The sequence below is a fragment of the Lipotes vexillifer genome, unplaced genomic scaffold (genome assembly GCF_000442215.2).
Source record: "Lipotes vexillifer unplaced genomic scaffold, Lipotes_vexillifer_v1.1 scaffold301, whole genome shotgun sequence".
Lineage (NCBI taxonomy): Eukaryota > Metazoa > Chordata > Mammalia > Artiodactyla > Lipotidae > Lipotes > Lipotes vexillifer.
The window spans coordinates 270,009-293,053 of record NW_006792529.1 but is presented as its reverse complement, the minus strand read 5'-3'; the positions used below and the strand labels follow the sequence as shown (position 1 = coordinate 293,053).

The window sequence follows — 23,045 nt, the reverse complement described above, 5'->3', positions numbered from 1 at the left end:
CTCTAATGTTTGCACTCTTCCCAAGGTTGATGTAACCATAGTTGAAGCCTTAACCAAGATGAGATCCAATTAAAGTCAGCATAGAAAATCTTTCAGTTTGCAATCTATAGAATCTAACACACATTTGTACATATACATATTTTACTGATCTTACTAATGTGCTTTAGAATTATTTGAGGTAATTTACTTACACTTATTAATGCTAGTATATTTTTCCTAAGACTTACGCTTTGAATAGAAAGAGAATATCTTTAGATTTAAACAACACTCAGATCATGCTGGCAAAAATGTAGGCTGCAGATTATTAGTTTAGAGGAAAGTAGACCTGGTGTCCTACCTTTGATGTATAATTTTTTTCCATGCACTTTATTTTTTCATTTCCATCTTTATTTTTTTATACTTTTTATTGGAGTATAGTTGATTTACAATGTTGTGTTAGTTTCAGGTGTATAGCAAAGTGAATCAGTTATACATATACATATATCCACCCTTTTTTAGATTCTTTTCCCATATTGGTTATTATAGAGGTTTAAGTAGAGTTCCCTGTGCTGTACAGTAGGTCCTTGTTAGTTATCCATTTTATGTATAGTAGTGTGTATATATATCAATCCCAATCTCCCAATTTATCCCTCCCCTCCCTTTCCCTCCTGGTAACCATAAGTTTGTTTTCTACATTTGTGATTCTATTTCTGTTTTGTAAATAAGTTCATTTGCACCATTTTTTTTTTTAGATTCCACATATAAGTGATATCATGTGATATTTGTCTTTCTCTGCCTGACTTACTTCACTCAGTATGACAATCTCTAGGTTCATGTTGCTGCAGATGGCATTATTTTGTTACTTTTTATGGCTGAGTAATATTCCATTGTATATATGTACTACATCTTCTTTATCCATTCGTCTGTCAATGGGCATTTAGCTTGCTTCCCTGTCCTGGCTATTGTGAATAGTGCTGCAATGAACATTGGGGTACATGTGCCTTTTTGAATTATGGTTTTCTCAGGGTCTATGCCCAAGAGTGGGATTGCTGGGTCATATGGTAGTTCCATATTTAGTTTTTTAGGGAACTTCCATAGTCTTCTCCATAGTGGTATGGAGGTTCCCATGCACTTTAACTTGCTTCAGGAAACAGGTAGGATGAATTAATCAATTCTTCACACTGATAACTGCTCTTTAGTTTGTACCCACAGCCACTCTGATGCCCAAACAGATGCAATTCTCATATGACCTGCGTTTCTCACCTCTAGATTTGAGGAAGTGTCCAATTCTATCTCAAGTCTTCCCTTTCCTCAAAGAGGGTTAAGGGAATCATTGGGGTTGGTAGTCTACCCACCCTATTTATTCAGCCTAGCATCCATATCAATACAGGTTTGTAGAAGCTGCTTCTTAACTTACCTGCATGTTGCCTCTGCTGCTGATTAAAGAATCCAAAGACTGAATCCTACAGCCTCAAGATACCACCTGCTAAGGCAGAAAGACTCCTTACCTTAAGAATTCCCATAATGGCCAGAACATATTTTCTTATAATCATTAAGAAGACGAAATACCAGGATCCAGTGAAGGGTGACCTAGCATCTCAGGCTGGGACTGGACAAGTTTAGCAGAGTGTCATCTTTATTTGAAATTATCATGAATTCATCTTTTTTCCTTTTTACAAAGAGCTCAGAATCATGCCAGCCACTCCAGAACGCCCCATCTTCTGCTCATCTCCTCCTCCACTTTCCCCTCGGCCCCAACCAGGTCTCCACAGCAACTAATCTGTGATGACATAAAAATTCATAATTCTCTTTTCAATACTTTTACAACACTTCTACAAAAGTCTTCTTATTCCCATGATTCATTTTATGCAAACTGTACAGCTCAGAGTGGGAAAAATGGGATTAGAAATGGTACAAGTGAGATCAATTAATCATTAATTAATGAATGGTCTGCCATATGAAGAAAGGTTTAAGTATTTGGTAAAGGAACAAAGTTTGTATGTTATTAAGGCCTAATTCTTTAATCATTAAAACCATAATTCTTATGCAAAAATAAAATGATTGCATGAAGAAGTTTCTTTTAACTCATTAATGAGGGAAATGGCAGAATAGCAGTTCCATGAAGATATGAGAAATTAGGATTTACATAGTCTGTGGAAAAAAGAACACTGAAATAAGATTACTAAATTAAATCAAAACTTGTAAATGTCCTACAGGGCAACCAGACCTATCTTTGTGGTTATATTTTCTACCAGGCAGAAAAAAAAAAAAAACAGAGTTTCACTTTATCAGCTTTCTATGAGTTTACAGTGTTGTAAAACGTCTGGACCCTAATCAATTGAGAATATTAAGTCCAAAAAGTTATGTTCCACAAAACAGTCAGATGACCCTTAGGAGGGCTTGTTAAAAATTGCTCAAGTATTGGGCTTCCCTGGTGGTGCAGTGGTTGGGAGTCCGCCTGCCGATGCAGGGGACATGGGTTCGTGACCCAGTCCGGGAAGATCCCACATGCCGCGGATCGGCTGGGCCCGTGAGCCATGGCCGCTGGGCCTGCGCGTCCAGAGCCTGTGCTCCGCGGCGGGAGAGGCCCGCGGCCTGCAAAAAAAAAAAAAAAAAAAAAAAAAAAAAGCTCAAGTATGATATTAAAAAGTTACATGCTCATTTTTTGCACTAATCCCAAGTGTTGGATAATTTTCCTGAACAGTGTCTAAGGCTATTGACATAAATAATTTCTACATGCTTTGAATAGATGAACCTGAGTCCTGACCGAGTAAATCCTTTTTAAGTTTGCAAGAAATATATTTAAGTTGAATAAAGCCAAAGACTAGTTTACAGAGCAGTTTGTTATTTCTGGAAAGACTGGAAAATAAATGAATTCCACTACTTAATTCCACTATTTAATGATGAATATAACTAGTCATAGAGAAATTAAAATATTGGCCAGAATGCATGAGATTGCTGCCAATTCAATTTGTTTAAAATCAAACACATCCTCTCTATTTAGACTCACCCACTCAGCAGTAAATTTTTTCTCAACTTTCCCATTTCTATTAATGGCAGCTCTATTTTCTTAGCCTCCCAGCCTGAAACCCCTGATTGATCTTTTACTCCATACTCACCTTATGACTGAGTCATTTTCTACATCCTAAAAATTTTGTTTGCTGGATGTCTTACATCTAATTACCATGCCTTTCCTTTAACAGCGTTATGATTGAAATTTTCCTGAAATAATTTTCCAGACTTCAGTCTCTACCTAAGTTGATATTTCAAAACTATAGGTTTGAGCAATAATTCCACTGATCAATGCCTCCAATGGCTTTGCATCACTTATAATTTAAGCCTAGTAACCTCTCCCTGACATGGATAGCCCTCTGTAATCCACGTTTTTCCACCTTTCATACTGCACCCATTCTAGGGTCCTGTATTACCATTGTCTTACTTGACTGGATCCCCACCTTTTGGAATGCTGCCCATTCATAAGTATTCTCTTACTGAATACCACCTTGTTCCAAAATATTTTTTATATCTGTTCCAAAAGACTTTTCATATCTTCCCAAAGAATAGGATCTTTTCTTCATATGGGTCCTACTAGTACCTGTATTTTAAACATAGTCTTATTACCCTTATTGATTGAAATTCACTGAGAAGAAAGATGGTATGTATTCACCTTTGTGTATCATGCAGTGCCTGGGTGTTGTGCCTTGCATATAATAGTAGCTTGATAAATATTTGAAAATTGCTGCTCAGGTCCTCCCTCAGCATGTTTCTTGATGCTATTCCAAATACAGAATTCAGGACAGGATTATAACTTTAATATAGTATGCGATTCAGTATGTTCTTATGCCAGTAAATATTTATTCACCCTATTAATCACCATGAAGATAAATTAACCAAGTATCAGTACATAAATTGTTGCTTTTGGCATTTGCTCATGCTTCAGACATAAAGGTTTGCTGCTTTCAAGTGGCTGTTTGATTTATTCATTTTTAGAAATGCATATTCCTCAATTTCTTTTGCACACCTGTTTAGTTTACTATGTTAATGATTAATTATAAAATATGCCACGTAGGCTGTATGTGCACGTGAAAAGACCAAACTATTTTTTAACCATTCCAACTACCTGTAACAATACTAAATTATCTACCTTCTACGCATGCTCTAAACTATAGTTGACTGGCTTAAACAATTTATAGTTAAAATAATTATGGATTCAGTCTTTCACAACATGATTTTAAAGGAAAATATTCCTGGCTTAATTTTGAGAAATCATATGTATAATATATATTATATGACATATTTGTGTCTGATGTATTTGTGTGCATCATGTGGAGACATAGAATAGCCATGTGCTGGAGTTGACTCTTGCAGCTCATAAGAGCCACTTGTATACATCCAACTATGAGTTTTTTGACCTCATATTGTAGCTTGAAATCTACCATGTAAGATTTAAGACATAGAAATTGGCCGACTCTACAAATCAAGGCATTCCTCCCCCTGGAGAGCCAATTGTTAAATTTTTATTGGAAAACTACTGTGTGTGTGTGTGTGTGTGTGTGTGTGTGCATGGTATATATATATATATATACGGCAATTGCTTTTTCTTTCCAGCATAGGTTACGGCATATATATATGTATATATATATATATATATATATACATATATATATGCCGTAACCTATGCTGGAAAGAAAAAGCAATTGCCAAGAAAACTTTTGAAAAGTCAGCTTTTTTTGCATTCTTCATTATATTCACCTTTTCTCATTAATGATGCATATCACATTTTATTTTGTAAATAGCTAGGATGAAGTAATATTACAACATAGACTCCCTTAATATTCAGTCACAGCAATTCTGGGAGCCCTGCAGCAAGGGAATAAGTTAATGCAGTTTCTCAGTGACAAAATTGTTCTAATACCCAAACTCATGTTTTAGTGATGCTTTTTAAAATGTAAATAGGAAGTTAAATGTGCATTTGCCTAATAATACACAGGTTTGAAATTTATTGATGGACTTGTATATCAATAAGAAATAAATCTAAACCTCAGATACATTTCTAAGTAAATAATTGTACTCCCTTCTGCTATCTGATTTCACTTGAATAATGATTTATTTTCAATAGCGTGGATGCTTGCTTTCTGAATTGATTTGCAAAGATTGCTGAGGGAATAGCAGTCCGTGAATATAAATAAATTTTCATCTAAAAGTATTTGTTATAGAACGTTAGAGCTAGAACAGACTAGGAAGTCATCTAGCTCTCAGTCTGTTCACCGCCTCATTGTGCCTGAGAAGGAAACCTCCCACAAGTAACAATGACTCACCAAGATAGGGATGCTTAACATCAGGATGGGTAGAGATTTTTTAGAAACTCTACATGGAAGATAAAGATCTTCAGGTGATTTTAACATATAGCCCTTCCCCCTCCATATTCTGCACCCCATGGGAGTGTGTCCCTCCCAATTAGTCACAGATCTAGTCCAATAATTCTTTTACTTAAAAACCTCAGCCCCAAACAAATTGAAGCTGAAGATCATGAAGACAGAGAAGGAATATATCTCAGTGATTTTTTAAAAAATTGTAGTAGTTCTTCTAATTCTTTGTGTCTACTTTTTTTTTTAATGTTTGGATAGGTCAGGAAAATAATTTCCTTTAAAAAGCAGAACACCTTTTTTCCCCTGAAATAATGAATGACTTTGGCTAGATAACTTCTAGCTGATAAATTTTTGTTATTGTAAGTTACTTCTTTCCATAAAACCTAATTTTTTTCGGGTAAAGTTGAAAATAGCTAGTATTTTTTGTTTGCAACTCTGTTAGTATTTTCAGTTAATTTTAATGACATTTTTATTGACAAAAATTTGTAATGCTTTACTGATGATAAAACATTTTTAAAAATGTGTATATTTACTGGTTTCTCTGAAAACAATATAGGAAGAAGGGATATTTATCACACTGCTAGTATATCCTGGGCAAGTGGACATTATAATCAAGTTCAATTCAGTTCAGTTCTATTTAAGAGATTGTCAAAAACTGTTTGGCAGTAAATTAATAACTTGAAACCAAAATCTATGTCTGGACCCTTCTATTATTTGTGTTTGGTTTTACGCTTTAAATGTTCATTTATTGCCTACATAAAAAAACAGACTTGAGAGGATCATCCTGTAAAGCCAGAGGTGGCTACAGTCAAGAGGCATATATTATGGTGCAATAGAAAAAGTAATACAGAAGTAAAAGTTTTTTTATATTATAGTGGGGGACAAGTTTTAACAACCATCTCTTTTTTAAATAAACAACTGATTATAGCATTTACTAATTTCTATGCTGTAAATATTCTCACTGTGATCAACTTCGAGCTACTGATGTGACATCAATGAGGGCAGAGTTGGAAAGAAATGCTAATAACTGACTCTCAAAAGCCGTTAAAAGCCACTCCAGCACACCACTAGATAATACACATGATTCTCCCACCGTAGCACTGTATAAAGAGGAACTCTTCTCATACAACACTTCTCATGGGAATGAAATGGGGATTTTATAGAGGAAGCATTAGAAGAGAGGTTGAGAACCTCTTTTAATGCATTTGTGCTATAAGAAATCAGGAACAATAATCTACGGAACCCTAGAAATACAGCTGATAAAGATTCTGAACTTTGAGTAACTGAATACCAACTACAATTTGCATTCAACTTTGATAAAATAGATGGCAGGACCATTCCAACATAGAAGACAGAAATTACAGAAAGCCAGCTGATGAACAAAAGGAGAAGAAAGACAACTACAACAAAGTGATTTCCCTTAGCCAAAACTAGGTCAGCAGTTTCATCCATTTCATAGCAGGGAGAAATTTGCTTTCCCTCACAGAACCTCTCTAGAAGAGTTACACACAAAAGATACTCAGCGTTTTGTTAAACTGAGTACTTATTCTGTGCTCAACAGTTGGGATAGAGGAAGATAGAAGAAATTAAGAAATATAATGAAAGAAATCAAAAGAAGCAAGGGAAACATAAACATGAAGTAATCATGTGACAAAACTATATGTAATGGGCTAACCCATATGGCATAACACTTAGAATGGTAAGTACGTTGAAAATATGCTGATTATAAAATAGGTGCAGTAGGAATGTGATCCCCTGTATATGAAGAATTTATTAAAAGCTGCCCTGACTTTTGTTGCCTTCATTCAGAATTATTTATAGATAAAAATTTGTGTTTTACTGGGGAAATTTCCTCAATATTTTTTGTATAATTTCTCTAGCTGCCATTGTTGTGGGTTTGTGTTTATTTGTAAATATCAATCTTATAAGGGAGCCTAATCTCAGCTAAGTCTTATCTCACCCTGCTTGAATCAGTATTCAGCTTTAACTGTGACGATTGGAACGTGTCCACATAATCAATTTCAACCAGGAAAGGAGAAAAAGCTTATCTCAAAAGGATACCAGGTCTATTTTGTTGAGATACTTTAAAATACTTTTTGGTTTGCATTAAGCCAAGGGACACAGAATAGCTAAAACAATTTTGAAAAAGAATACAGTTGGAGGATTCACACTTCCTTATTTCAAAACTTACCCTAAACCTGTAATAGTCAAGACAGTGTGGTATTTGCATGAATATACACATACAGATCATTGAAATGAAATTGAGAGTGCAGAAATAAAGCCTTATATTTATGGTCAATTGATTTTTAACAAGGATTTCAAGACAATTCCATGGGCAAAGAATAGCCTTTTCAGTAATTGGAGCTGGGATAACTAGATCTCCACATGAAAAAGAATGAAGGTGAATCTCTACCTCATCATATGCAAAAATGAAACACAAAATGGATCATAGACTTAAATGTAAGGGGTAAAATTATAAAACATAGGAGTAAATCTTCATGATCTTTGGTTAGGAAATGGTTTCTTAGATATGACACTAAAAGCACAAATGACAAAAATCATAGTTAAATCCAACTTAATATTTAAAAAGTGTGCTTCAAAAGACACCATCAAGTGAGTGAAAAGAGGGCTTCCCTGGTGGCGCAGTGGTTGAGAGTCCGCCTGCTGATGCAGGGGACACTGGTTCATGCCCCGGTCCGGGAAGATCCCACATGCCACGGAGCGGCTGGACCCGTGAGCCATGGCCGCTTAGCCTGTGCGTCCAGAGCCTGTGCTCCGCAATGGAAGAGGCCACAACAGTGAGAGGCCCGTGTACTGAAAAAAAAAAAGAAAAAGAAAATGAAAAGACAATCCATAGAATAGGAGGAAAACATCAGCAAATCTTACATGATAAGGGACTTGTATCCATAATATATAATCTTATAATCCACTAATAAAAAGAACATAACACAATTTAAAAAATGGCCAAAGTATCTGAACAGACATTTCTCCAAAGAAGATATACAAATGTTTAACAAGCACATGAAAAGGTGCTCAACATAATTAGCCATCAGGAAAATGCAAATAAATCACAATGAGATACCATTTCACATACATTAGGATGGCTATCATCAAAAAGATAGATAATAAGTGTTGGAGAGGATAGGGGAAAATTGGAGCCCTCATACACTGCTGGTAGGAATGTAAACTGATGAAGCCACTTTGAAAAACAGTTTGGCTGTTCCTCAAATATTAAACATAGAGTTATTCTATGACCCAGCAATTCTCCTCTTAAGTATTTACCCAAGAAAAATAAAACCTTGTACATTAATGCTCATAAAAACATTATTCATAATAGCCAAAAAGTAGAAACAACCTAAATGTCCATCAAATGACCAGTGACTAATAAATAGTTAAATAAAAGTGATGTATTCATACAGTAGAATGTTATTCAGCCATAAAAAGGAATGAAGTAGTGATTTAAATGAACCTTGAAAATATTATGCTGTGTGAAAGAAACCAGTCATAAAAGATCACATATTGTATGATTCCATTTAACTGATGTCCAGAATAGACAATTTTATAGAGACAGAAAGTAAGTTAGTCATTGCCTCGGGTTGGTAAGAAACAGTGTATAAGGTTTCCTTTTGGGGTGATGAAAACACTACAAAATTGATTCTTGTGATGGTTGCACAACTTTGTGACTATCCTAAAAAAACATTGAACTGTACAAATTAGATTTGTGAATTTTGTCTCAATGAAACTGTTAAAAAAAGTTACATGGGCAATATTTTATATTTCAAGTCAGAACTAAATCTAAACTCTAGTACTGTGATTTGAAAGCCATCTGTAGTAAAGGGATATATCATCTAGGAGATAAATGGACAGTAATCTCACTCTGTTGGCTCACAATTGATCAAGTCTTTATTAGAATCCTATATCTAGTTTTAATTGCTACCCTTTAATAATAATGTGGACAAATTGAATATGATTCTGAGAAGCTCATCACAGTGATGCTCAATTATTACAGGCCAAAGCTGATGAAAGAACATGAGGATGTTGGTATAATTTAATCTAGAATCAAGGAGAAAAGCAGAGCTGGGTATTTGGGCTATGTAATCAAGGGTTGTCTGCTGGCATAGGAAATCTACTGGTATATGTCATGAGAGGAAATGAACTAGCTCTGCACCATATCTGTAAAGGATATAATTAAGTAAAGTTGGAATAAACTGAAACCAGATAACTTCACATTATATATTTTTCTGATAATGAGAGTAAAATTATTTACAGGAAGATGTTAACAAGACAGATTTAAAAATCTAGAGATACTTAAGATTAGGAAGTACATATACTTTTAAGAGTTTAAAGAACATGAAAAATGCATAAGCCTTTTGTGTATGAAAATACAGGATACAAATGGATATACATTAAATGATTACAGTTAAAGAAACTTCCTAGCAAAAAGACTAGAAAGAAATATACCAGAAGTTTAACCGTTCTTATCATTAATTTGAGGATGAGTGCATATTGTTACCTTTTTTCCTGTATTTTTTATATTTCTCATAATTTACATAAATATATTTATAATCAACAAACAAAAATTTAAAAAGCATATAGGGTACATATAATCTGTTTTAGTTTATGTGTGTGTGTCCTCTCCAGATACTGTCACATGTAAAAAAATATATTTGTTATTTATTTATTTATTTACTCACTTATTGCTGCATTGGGTCTCTGTTGCTGTACACGGGCTTTCTTTAGTTGCAGTGAGTGGGCTTCTCATTGCGGTGCCTTCTCTTGTTGCGGAGCATGGGCTCTAGGCGCATGGGCTTCAGTAGTCGTGGCATGCGGGCTCAGTAGTTGTGGCTCATGGGCTCTGGAGCAAAGGCTGAGTAGTTGTGGTGCACGAGCTCAGTTGCTCCATGCATGTGGAATCTTCCTGGATCAGGGCTCGAACCCGTGTCCCCTGCATTGGCAGGAAAGTCCAACTGTCACATTTTAATCACATTTTTTCCACAGGCAAGAAATGTCTACGCCAGGAACAAAGAGATTGTGTTAACGTCTCCACTTCATTAGATTTTTTTTCTGAATTATTAGATCTATCTGATAACACTATCTTATTTTGGATTTATGATTTTCACCAAATATATCTTACACACTATATTTGCTCAAATAAAATACAATGTAGTGAGAATTCCTCATCTCTTATTTTAGATGCTTATACTTTAGATATTTTTAATAGCGAACTATTTCACAAAACATACATTTTTACCACCCATATTGCTTGCGTATAAAGAGTCTATAAAGAGAAAAAGTAATTGGACTCTTTCCAGGGTGCTCTGGTTTAATTCGATTTTACAATGCCACTGGCTCATCTTTCCTTTGTCGTTCTCAAAGCTGTTGTAGCTCAACAAGTATTTACTGAGTGATTACCATGAGCAAGTTTATTCTCAGAGTTTCAAAATCTTTATATTCCCACATAGCAGATAAATTTTAAAAATTTTGCAAATTAATCTAAGTTAGTAATTCAGAGTTCTTATTTGGAGGTTCCCAGGTAAGAAAGCCTGCTGGAAAGTAAACACACAATCAAGAGGTGTGCTCCGGCTTCTATTCTTTTTTTGGTCTATGATAACTTTCATCCACAGTCCTAGTTGGCTTTTCTATATGGACTTTTAAGTTTGATGTCAAATTAATGACTATGTAATAATATTTACTTAATTTCTCTAGAGCTATAGCCTCCAAGTAATTCTGATTTCTGGGCTTCCCCTCAGCCCATATTTCTGGGGTAGGTATCTTATGTGTGTTTGTTTTAATAGCTCACTGAATTTGAAAGCATCCAGGCTCAGATGATTACATTAAAGGGTTTTGCTCATTTGCCTTCTCCGTAGAACAGTGGTCTTCAGCCCTTGACACCACAGTCTCTGGGGAGCTTTTAAAACATGCAAGTGCCTTGACTTCACCCAAGGCCAACTGTATTACAATATTGGAGGTACAAGGGGTGATTGGGGTTTTTAGTGGTGTTTCTTTGTTTATTTTTTTTTGTTTTGTTTTCCTTTAAGAGCATTACAGGTGATTTCTAAGGTAGAGTGAGATTTGGCAATTCCTGCATTAGCCTGTGAATAACTTGTGACCAGGAATGCTGTGTTGTTATCTTGATTTTCACCATCTAATACAGTGCTCTGTATTCGTTGTTCTATGAAAGTTTGTTGAATGAGTGATGGACCAGACATCCCCTATCATAATTGCCTGAAACCTGAGTGACATTCAGCTGAGTCCAGTTCCAGGTTTAGTCATGTTGGTCTTCATTTTCTTAGCACAGGTGCAGCAGTGAACACCAGTGAGAGCCTCCCTCCATCCTCGTCTGTCAACGATATCTCCTCCATGTCCACCGACCAGACCCTGGCATCTGACACTGACAGCAGCCTGGAAGCCTCGGCAGGACCCCTGGGTTGTTGCAGGTGACTAGCCGCCTGCCTGCGAAACCCAGCGTTCTTCAGGAGATGATGTGATGGAACACACACACACAGACACTCATGCACACACACAAACACAGACATACAACGACAAGAAAACAGCAAGGGAGAGAATCCGAGCCTAAAATTGAAACAAATTTTTCAGCCTGCTTCTTCTCCAGAGTTCTGTATTGCAGCTAAGCCAAATGTATATTTAACTTCTAGTTGCTCTTGCTTTGGTCTTCTTCTAACGATGCTTACTACAGAAAGCGAATCAAACACAATTAGAGAAGCCTTTTCCATAAAGTGTAATTTTAATGGCTGCAGAACCAGCGACCTGTAACTGCCCTTTCAAATGGCATGACAAGGTGTGCAGTGGTCCCATCCAGCATGTGTGTGTCTCTATCTTGCATCTACCTGCTCCTTTTGGCCTAGTCAGATGGATGTAGATACAGATCCGCATGTGTCTGTATTCATACAGCATACTTACTTAGAGATGCTACTGTCCGTGTCCTCAGGGCTCTACCAAGACATCACGCACTGGGGTACCACATGGTCCATTTCATGTGATCTATTACTCTGACATAAACCCATCTGTAATATATTGCCAGTATATAAGCTATTTAGTTTGTTAATTGATTAAGCTGTATGTCTTACAAGAAAACATGTAAAGGGGGGAACATGGGGGGAGTGAGCTCTCTTGGACCCTTGAAGATGTAGCTTCCAAATTTGAACTGATTAAATGGCACCTGTATACCAATTTCTAGAAAGAACATATGTGATGCTTATGTACAGTGTGGGGTGGGAGGGGGTAACAGTTTCCAGGTGCTAAATGTGTTTTGACCTTTAGAAGGAAGGCAGGAATAAAGGCTGAGGGTCTTTTCTCTGATAGAGAGTGGTGGGGCAGTGCGGAGGAAGGCCTGAAGGAGATTATTAGCCAGATACTAGGAGACACCGACATTCATATTTTAGAAAGGAGACCCCATTTGCTGTTTACAAATTATGTGTCACAACTGTCAGGTGAAGAGGCAGGGTTAGTGTGTACATATCTGATGGTAAGAACCCCTGCCGGAAACAGAGCGGAATTGCTTCCATACGGTATTCCTAACAGAAAATGAGCCTACCTAGGCTATTTTCAGATTGTAGGTTGTGTTTTCCATGAGTGTGCTACTTTCCAGGTTTATACCTTGCCAAGGTCTTATTTAGAGAAGAAATATTACTGCCCTCTTCTAGAATTAAAAAAAGAAATTACTTAAAAAATACCCAAAGCCCAGGGTGATCCTCAGGTTAGCCTTTGAAAACATTTCCACAGACATTCCTCAGGGGTTTCCGCGACTCCTTAATATGGCTGATGTTTCATGTTTATTTGTTTATTTCATACATTTCAACAATCCAAGAAGGGCTGATCATCTGAGTTTTGTACCGCAGGTGACATGACAGCAATAACTCTGCCCATAAGTTACTGCTGCTAAATAGCTTTAGCAATAGAGTGTCTTAAAAGCCATGAAGAATTTATGTCAATGTTTAGCAAAATCTCCTGAATTTAGCTCAAATTAAATGAAAGTGCTTTCCTGGGCACTTAAGGAGGCACTGTGAAACATCCTGGTTCTATACAAGGCGATACCAGGGTGACTTCTCAGCAATAATAGGGACCAGGTCGAGGCTTCTCTTCTTATTCACTTTGGTGAAGCATTCATCACAGCTCTTTGCACTCTGACCATTTTGGTGCTCACCAGTGCGGTGGTATTTCACCTGAAGAAGAAGTGAAATGCATGGGATGGGTGGTTGATATGTGTGAGATGACTGGCAAATGGAATCCCTTTGAAAACAGAGCAGACAAGAATGCCAGTGCTCTGAAAACTGCCTTAAACACAACAGTAGGAAAGCTGTGTCTCTTTTCAAGCAATAGAGTCAACCCTGACCATTGCCGTGGGAGCAATGCTGCCATTTATGGTATTGCTTCACACAGTAGGATTCATGACAAGAGGTCATTTGTTTCAAATGGAGAGAAAAAACGTTAGACTGTGCTGCTTGTCTCCTGGAATAGCAGGGGCCCAGTTTCTCTATCTTGCTGCCAGAGTTTTTGGTTAATATTGCAGACAACCTGATTTTAAAAATGCTTCCCCAATCACATGAGCTTTCTCACTTTTCTTTCTGTCACACTCCCCCAACCCCTCCCCCCTTTTTAAAGCTTCTCTTCTCTGTATTCCCTTTTCTTTGCTTATCTTCTTTCTCCATGCTCTTCTCTTGCTATACCTGTGGCCTTTCCACTCCCGGCTCTTTAACCACACAGTATTGAGTGCAGAGAGCAGGCAGCTGTTGAAAGAGAGTCACAAGGGAAATTTCATCATCCACAAAATGACATCAGAAAACAGAAGAAAATCTCCAGCCAGCATCTTAGAACTGCTTGACAGTTAGACTCTCTCTCATGTCTGCGGAAGTGATTTTCTTTTTTCAATCAGATGAAACCAGGCAAGAATTAGCCAATGCCCCTCCACTGCTATTGCCACCTTCCCTAAACTCTACTAGTCTGATCTATCCTGTTGTATGGCTCTTGGGGGCTGATTCCCTTTAGCCAGAACTCTCTATGGACAAGAAAAAATGAAACAAATCCTTCACAGTGAAATATCATGTACAAATTGAGCTAAGGGTTAGCTTCTTGACTGCTTATAGAATTAATTTTCCTAAGTTGTCAAAGCAAGACAGGTGATGGGCCAACAAAGAGAATAATCATTTCAAAAGCCCGCTGGTCCTTCACAATCTTGGGTCCATTTTATTATAGTATCTTCAGGAGGTGATTATGTTATTACCAAATTCAGAGAATATACTGTGTTCTGCACTGAGTCTTCTTTTCTTAAAAAAACAAATTGTTTCCTGTATAGTCACCTGTTACTTCCAAAGGACTCTCTTGCTTTTCAGGCAGGGAAGTGTCAAGTCACCTGGTCTATATTCTTGGAAAAAGTGAAGGTCCTGCCTGTAGTTGGGGGCTTCCTTTCAGAATGTGAAGTTGGCACTCTGAGAGGCCTAACCTCTCACTTCCTGTAGGGCAAGTAGTTTCACAGCGATCCTTAAAGAAGTGTTTTATAGTATTTTGTAGGAGGGATAACTGTATGCCTATGTGCAGGAGGAACTAGATTGTTGGGAGATCTTGGCAAAACCACCACTACCACTTTGATTTTTTATATGTATTTTGTGGGCCAATGTGTTAAAAAGAGATACATTGGCCTTACAACCAAATTTCTTCTTGTGGAATAAAAACTGATAATAATCTTGCATCTTCAAGAATCTGATGACTGAGCTTTGAGGGAATGTACCCCACAGGTGGACCAGAGTCTGGTCAGTTCCCTCCAATTGGAGTAAACTATTTAATTGAGGGCCAAGGAGCTGGATAGTTTTTTTCTCAATCTTTTATCATTATCAGAAAATTATTACCTGTGGATACTGATAGCAGCTGACTGATAAATCTGAAAATAGGCCTTGACAAATGGAACAAGTAGAATAGGTGAGATTACATAAATCCTTTTATGATCTGCCAGGGGAAAAAAAGAAAACAATAAGCAAAACAGACTTTTAAATTTTAACTAGTCACTGAAAAATCTAAATTCTGCAAAGTCTATTTCTATTTGATTCTCTTAACATATGACAATCTAAATCTTAAAAGCATTATGCTCTGCACAGAACACGATCATCAGCTTTGCTGAAAAAGTTATCTTCTATAGCTCAGAGAAAGGGATCAAGTTGCCCCAGGAATCTTTGAGCCCACCCACTTTGGGTCTGAGGAGGAATCCCACCCCCGCCCTACTCACAATACCCCACACGAGTTTTAATTGTAAAAGACAGACATTTTCCACAGATACCATTGAACCAAGAATGGAAACTCTTTTCTCCAAGAACAACAATGAAGTTATAATGTAAATAGTTATATTAATTATTTTCCATGTGATTAAAATATAAGATTTTATTTCTTTTAGCACTTGGGCAGTTTTTTCGCTGTCTGAAATGGCTCACATTGACCCATTTCCTTGGTCAGCAAGATGAAATGGAAGGCCTCTGTATATGGGCTCCTGTATATCTAACTTTTGATTACGTGGGACCAATGGCCAGTATATTCTAATGGACACAAATCTCCCACCCCTAGTTAGCATTAAACTGTTCACCTTGCCGTGTCTATCTTGCAACAAGACCTGACTTGAACCTGCCTGTTATTCTGCATGATTGGACTCCAAAAGCTACTACAAATGATGAGAATTGTCCTGTGTCCGTGTTCATAAAACGGACTTAAAACCCACACCCATATTCATACACATCTCACCTCTACAGTTCTAGATCAATCCTGGAAGGCAAAACTATGTAAATCCAGTTTCTCTGCAAGGTCTTAGTGGTAAGAACTGAAAGTCAGCCTGATGGATCAAATGCACTTCAGTGATGTTTAATAAGGATTTGAAATTATTTAAATCATTTCTGTGTTCTTTCTCTCGTTTTTAATTTTTTTTCCTTTGTTTTCAAAATGTTGGTGGAACAAGAGTGCGAACGAGGGGAGAACTTTGGCTTTTTTGAACTCTTTGTAGGTGGATACTATGTTGATACATTATGATTTCTGTTTCTTGTGAACTATTAAAAACTAGAGCAAATATGCTTCCAGTAACATAAAACCAAATCCAAATCCAGACTTTGTTGGAGTTTGCCTTGTTGCCAGTGGCTGTTGTCCTGCTCACTGTCTTGGGTTTCATGTCCTGACAGTAACTCTGAAGCATCTCACATTTCATCATGTGGTCTAATTGTGCCAGGGAATAAATAAGAAATGAGGAATGACCTACTTTTTCACTGTGGGTAATGAGTGTGTAATATGTATGTGACCATGGAGAAGGCTGTGCTTTCATTTGAGTTTGGTTTCTTCTAAAAATGACCTTCTTTTCTGTCTAGGGATATTGGTTGTACATCTGCAATTCAGTAAGTTTCCTTTAAAGTATAAGATTGATGGAAAGGAAAAAATAATTTTCTGGAAGTATTAGGTGACTAAAACAGGGTTAAATATCTTAGGTTAATTTGTTAGAATTTCTAATCAGTTTAATTATTACTCGAGAGAGGGTAAAAGATTTTTTTTTGTCTACGTGGTAGACAACCTTAATATCTCAAATTCCTTGGTGAATTTTTTAAAATATGATTTTGTGTCTTGATAAGGTCACCAAAACCATGTTATTTAAGCTGGAAGTGTCTGACAGTGTTGAGGAATGGCCCTTCTATTTCTGTAAATAAAACATTTTGTTTAACCAGTTAGCTATTAGAAAAAAATCTGGAAGATAAACATACCTATTCTTTTACGTTAACACAATTTATCCTTTTATTTATAAGAAAAATAGAAACCCAAAGCCTTTTGTTATCTCTGGCATAGATTTTATTCTAATTTAAACCACAGATCTTTACTCTCTTAGTAAAATAAGTTTAAAAGTGGCCAAATATAGGTACCTGAAAATACCCACAATATTAAGATGGGAAATTAAATTCCACAAGATTGCTTATGGAGAGAAAGGGTCAGAAGGAATTATTGGTGCATACCAGGTACCATAAAATGTTACCAAATATTTGGGTAAGTTTGACCCAGTTTGCAGTAAGAAGAAAGGTGTCTTGAAAACTACCTTTCTTGCAGCTACTTAGGCAACCAGTCTAGAAGGAGGATTCTGTTTGCTCAGTAGTTGAACTGGGTTTTACCCAAGATAGAGATTTTTTGACCTTACCGATTTATCAGAATGATATTTTTTACTTGTTGCGTGCCTTTCCTCCTAGCTTTTTGAAAGGCATGCCTGGAAGACATTTGCAACTAGTGAAACACACTGAAAATCCCACTGTCTCAGATCAGTTCATGTCAGGGACCAATGAACGTGGCAAGTCATGTCCCTCAGGTCCAGACTGAATTCCATCTCCTCATTCTTTTAGATCAGTGTGTTCTGTTTTAGTTACTGAAAGAAGCTGTAGAAATGCACAGTTCTTGTGCACATGAAATGTGATGGAACATACACAAGTAAGAGTCAAATGCCCCTTTGAAATTTCCCATCCTCTCTATGTCACATATTTCTTGCTTTAAAGATATGCTTATCCTAGTATAAAACCCAATGTAAAATAAGTCTGAAATGCAATTTAGAGGATTTAAGCTTTACTCCGTGTAGTGAGTGACTTCACTTCCTTGTCACTGAACTTCTGATACTGTCCTTCCCTGAATTCTTGTCTGGAATCCTTCTGTTTACCCAGCAGTGCACATTGTCTGCAACTCAAAAGCAGGTGCAAAATGTTATTCATCTTAAAAACTCTTCCACACTCTGCCTAGAAAAGTGTATCACTCATAGTTTGCCTTCCATTAACACTTTTATATTCACATTTATGAAAATATTGTCTGTGAACAGTTATACACAAAATCAATTTTTATAACCCAAATAATATTTTACATGGACTAAGGAAACTAGTAATATTAAAGGACTTCTTTTATGAAAGGAAGACTTTCAAAAAGCAATTGCTTCTTCCTTAATGTTAACATTTTGCAAACTTGGATTTTGTGCACATCAAGCTCTAAGAAGATTGCTCTAAATTTCTAGTTTAATTTCTGAGGTACGTTCTTAAGTGGTACGTGCATTCACTCAAAAAATATTTATTGAACATCTATTTATGTGTCCTAGGTAGGAGACAAATACAGTATAGTCCTTATCCTCACACCTTCAGAGTAATTTAATCTTTCAGTTTAAAAATAAGTGGTTAAAGCAAAAAAACATTTAACTCATTTGTTTACTTTCTTTTAAAATAATAATGTATTCAAATTAGTGGTGTGACTTGAATGATTCCATTTTTATTATTCTCTTAAAGCAATGAAACAAGAAATCTGCTTCTTTCGATATTATCATTTTGTCTAATTGCATGTAAGTAAACTTAATGAATCAGCATAAGAAAACTTTGGATATTTTCCATGACATTATAGGAGATGAAAACATTTTTTACAATTTATTTAAAAAATAACATAGAGATGAAAGAAACAAGTAGGCCTGCACTAACTCAATGAGGAAATATATGTATCTTTTACTCTCACTCTTTATTTTTTTTTATTTTTTATTTTGGCGGTACGCGGGTCTCTCACCGTTGTGGCCTCTCCCATTACGGAGCACAGGCTCCAGACGCGCAGGCTCAGCGGCCATGGCTCACGGGCCCAGCCGCTCCGTGGCATGTGGGATCTTCCCGGACCGGGGCACGAACCCGTGTCCCCTGCATCGGCAGACGGACTCTCAACCACTGCGCCACCAGGGAAGCCCTATTCTCACTCTTTTCATCAAAAGATTTACTGCTATCTTTTGGTAGGTCTTAAACAAATTGTCAGTCACCAGATAAAGAGAGAAATATGATGACATTTTGAGATGTTGTCAATAACTTATGATATTTGTATCATGGAAAAAATAGATTAAAATTTCAGAGGCTAAAAAACAACAACAAAATAGAATGAATGCTTTTTTCTACATTATATAAAGTTATTTTGATACACATTTCCTCTGAGAGCTATTAGGCCTGGATGCTGAGCTTGAGGCTCATATTTCTGGCATCAAAATCTCCAGATCAGCAAATAATATCACAACGTGTACTGGAGTCTCTCTGCAGTGATGCTCTCATATGAAGCCAAATCTCTGAAATTTGTTTAGTCTGTAAATGATGAATGGAGCCCTAAAATAACTTAGGGTAGAATTTAGTCATTTAATATTTTTTATTAGAAACTCCAACTCAGAACATCCCTGAATATATGGACCAGAAATTTGGCATTGAACTCTGAATATTGACTCATGCCACAAATATTGCTTGAGCACTTCAGTTTTCCAAGGACTATTCTATGCACACATAGCTCTGATCAATTCAGGCAACCTTTCTGCCTTCATGTAGTCTACATCCTAATGGAGAAGTAAGGTCGTGGATAGCACTAAGAAGACAGACAAAGCAGGATAAAAGAATAAGGCATGAAAAAGGGTGCCATTTAGAGGAGGTGGTCAGGGCAGGCCTCTTAGAGAGGTGATATTTGAGCAGAGACCTGAATAAAGTGAGGGAATAAGCCATATCAGTATCTGAGGGAAAAGCAAGTGTAAAGGCCCTGGGGTAAGAGCTTGCTTGTATATATAAGGAATGGCAAAGAGTCTTGTGGATGAAGCAGAATGGACAAGATTAGTGTGATGATAAATGAAATTGGAGAGGTAAGCAGGGTTAGAGCTTAGCAACATCTTGGGATTTTATTCTAAACATGGGAAGATGATGGATAGATCTAAGCATGGAAATAATATAATCTAATTTTTCTTTTTGAAAGGATCCCTCTGGCTGAGTAGAGAGAGGAGGTTAAGAAAGAGAAGAAAGATAAGAATGGAAATGAAGAGTCCATTGTAGGGTGTAACAGTAGTCCAGAAAGACATGATGGGGCTTGAACTAGAAAGTGTTGATTCTGAGAAGGGGTTGGATTCAGGATCTAATTAAGAATACATTGTGAAGGCGGAGTTGATAAGATTTGCTGATGGATTGATATGTGATATGAAGAAAGAGATCAAGGAATGACTCTGGATTTTTAAGAAATCTAAACCACAAGGTAAATGATAGTGCAGTTGACTGTGAACGATGGGTTAGGAGAATATTTGGGAAGAAAATCATATTTGTTGTTGGAAATGTCAGTTGATGATTAGATATTCAAGTGAAGTAGCTGGAGTATCCACGAGGCTGGAGTTAAGGGAAGAAATTGAGCTGAAACATAAATCTGAGAGTAGTCAGCTTATAAGTGTTCATGGAAACCAGATTATATGAGACCATTAAGAAACTGAGTATAGATAAAGAAGAAGAAGAAGAGTCTAAAGATGGACACACCTCTTGTTCCAACATATAGAAATCAGGAACAGGAGAGTATTCTAAGGAATGTCCAGTGAAGTAGAGGGAAAACAAGGAGCTGGCACTGTCCTGGAAGCCAAATAAAGATGTTTCAAAAATGAGGGAGTGGGCACCAGGGACAATGCCACTGAGTGGCTGAGTAAGATGGGGACTGAAGATTGACAATTGGACTCGATTTTGTGACGGTCATGGCTGACCTTGTCTACAGTGGTTTCTCTGCAATTTTGAGCAAGAAAGCATGACTCCAGTGAATTTAAGAGAACATGGGAAGTGAGAAGTTAAGAACAAGTATAGAAAATTGAAGAATTGTTTTTCTAAAAAGTGAAGCAGAAGAATGATATTGAAATTAGTCATACATAGGATATGAGGAGAGGATTTTTAAAAAGTTATTACAGCATGGGTATATGTTGGTGGGACTAACATTTAAGAGCAAAATGTGTAATGCAAGAGAGAAAGAGTATTTATCTGGAGCAATGCTCTTGAAAAGGCCAAAGGGGTGGGTGCTCTAAGAGGAACGGTTGGCCTGGTTGGAGCAGACAACACAGTCATTAGAGCAGGAGCTAAAGTGATGTATACAGGACAGGTGTAGGTTGTTTGCTAGATATGATGATGAAACATAAAAACATAGTCTTCTGATTTATTTTCTCAGTAAAAACAGGAAATCAGTAAGTAAGCTTATATAAGTAAGGTTGTCAGCTGAAAATGAGGATGGGAAGAGTTCATGGAGGCTTAAGAAGTATGAGATAGACCTTAGAAAGTATGAAGATAAGTTACTGAACAATGATGAGGTCCATGTGAGCCATATCTATATAAATAGAAGATAGACAAGTCAATTGGTGGTCTTCTGCTCTTCAGTCATGTTTAGTTTCTTAGGTGCAGGTTAGTAGGAAGAAGAAATTGGATTTAGCCAAATTTGGGGTTTTTTTTTGTTTTTTGTTTTTTGTTTTTCTTCTCAGATGAGTGGAGTGATGGAAGAGAAGATGAAGGGATTTGAGAATGGAGACGAGAATAAATATGATGAAGAACCACAGAAGCTAAGTTGGTCAAGGAGGGAAGCAATGACATGAGGGGATGATGGTCTGTGAAAATTTAAGGAAGTCTGTGGCTCAGAGATACTCTGGGAGTAGGCAAGCATTGTTGGAGTGATGGTGCCAAAGGCAGTGACCTAGAAAGAGAAGAGGTGATGATCAGAGAGTAGAGGCTTGGAACGGATATTTTGGTGATGGTGCAGTTGTTGGTAACGACACAGTGTGAGGTCAACCTTGCGCACAGGTAGCTGATGTTCAGGCAAAGGGAGAACAAGATTTTTCAGAAGTGAGCAGGTCAAGGAGCTGTATGGCCAGGTTGGTGGATGGCACATGAGTACGGGTGGGGGAAAAACAGTTGATTAGGTGCTGAAATATTCTTTTATGTGACATGTGCTTCCAAGGAGGTTCTTAGGGAGGACAGAGGATCAAAGCTCTGAAAGCAGCAGCAAAGAGCCAAGCAAGACCTACCTTTGCTTCAGCCTAATGATACGCTGGTTGTGGGAAGGAAAAATAGCCATCCTTGAGAGGGCTGCTGGGGAGCTGTGTCTTCAGGAGGTAGCTATTCTTCAGAAATGTAAGGGAGGTTGCTGGTAGCTTTTAGATGTAGAAGGTGTAATGGAAAGTTTGGGGAAGGGGAGGGGGGATCAGAGTTTGAAGCAAATGGGGGAATGTGCTGAGCAATGTGGCGATGAGCTCACAGGGGGAGGCAAGTGACATGGAGTGTGAACTACTTTGGTGAAAAATAATGGAGGGTGAGGTGTGATGGCCCAACCCTGGGATGACTTTTGTGTGGGGTACATAATCAATTCTAATGAATCATAAGGAAGTGGGGAACGTATGTGTCGGGAGGAGAGGGCTGGGATGGACATGGTGTTTTCACCAGTTCTTAAAGGGCTTCCCTCAGAGCTAAGAGACAACTTTGCTCAAAGCAGATAGTCCAATCTGACTCATCATTCAAACAATTCAGTAATATCCTGTTACCCATACTGTCTACTTTAAGAAAGGAACCCCTACCTGTGTGGGCTGGTCTCACCTGGGCTTGGCCCTGGAGGGGCCATAATGGTAGCAGCTACACGTAGTCCAGAAATAAAGAGTGTTGTTCAGCCCTGGACCTGAGTCACAAGCTGTGAGTTAAAAAACACACTTTTCATCAGCTAAACTTTCTATTTGAAGCTCTACAGTAGGACCAGTAAATTTCGGCTGCCTGGGGAACTGTTAGTGTTCCAAGTCACTTTGCAAAAGAGGCCCTTCAGCTGGGCAGTGCTAACGTTCAACTCATTCCCCACTGGTGCTGTTGAGAAGACTATAAAGAGAATAATGAAATAGACCTTTGGGAGCCACAAATCCAG

At 37.4% G+C, this 23,045-nt stretch overlaps 1 protein-coding gene across 7 annotated transcripts in view; it reads left to right on the top strand.

The window, feature by feature from the left end:
• MAPK10 (mitogen-activated protein kinase 10) overlaps window positions 1-13,845 on the top strand; it is a 365,788-nt gene extending 351,943 nt beyond the window's left edge. For 3 of the 7 annotated variants that reach the window (XM_007465709.1, XM_007465711.1, XM_007465714.1), the window contains one exon: window positions 11,647-12,539. In XM_007465709.1, coding sequence (XP_007465771.1) covers window positions 11,647-11,789 — 143 coding nt within the window. In that variant the 3' untranslated portion in view covers window positions 11,790-12,539. Of the gene's footprint in view, window positions 1-11,641 lie in introns of all 7 variants that reach the window. The other 4 variants (XM_007465713.1, XM_007465715.1, XM_007465712.1 and 1 more) reach the window with 3 other exon arrangements.
• The last annotated feature ends 9,200 nt before the right edge of the window (window positions 13,846-23,045 follow it).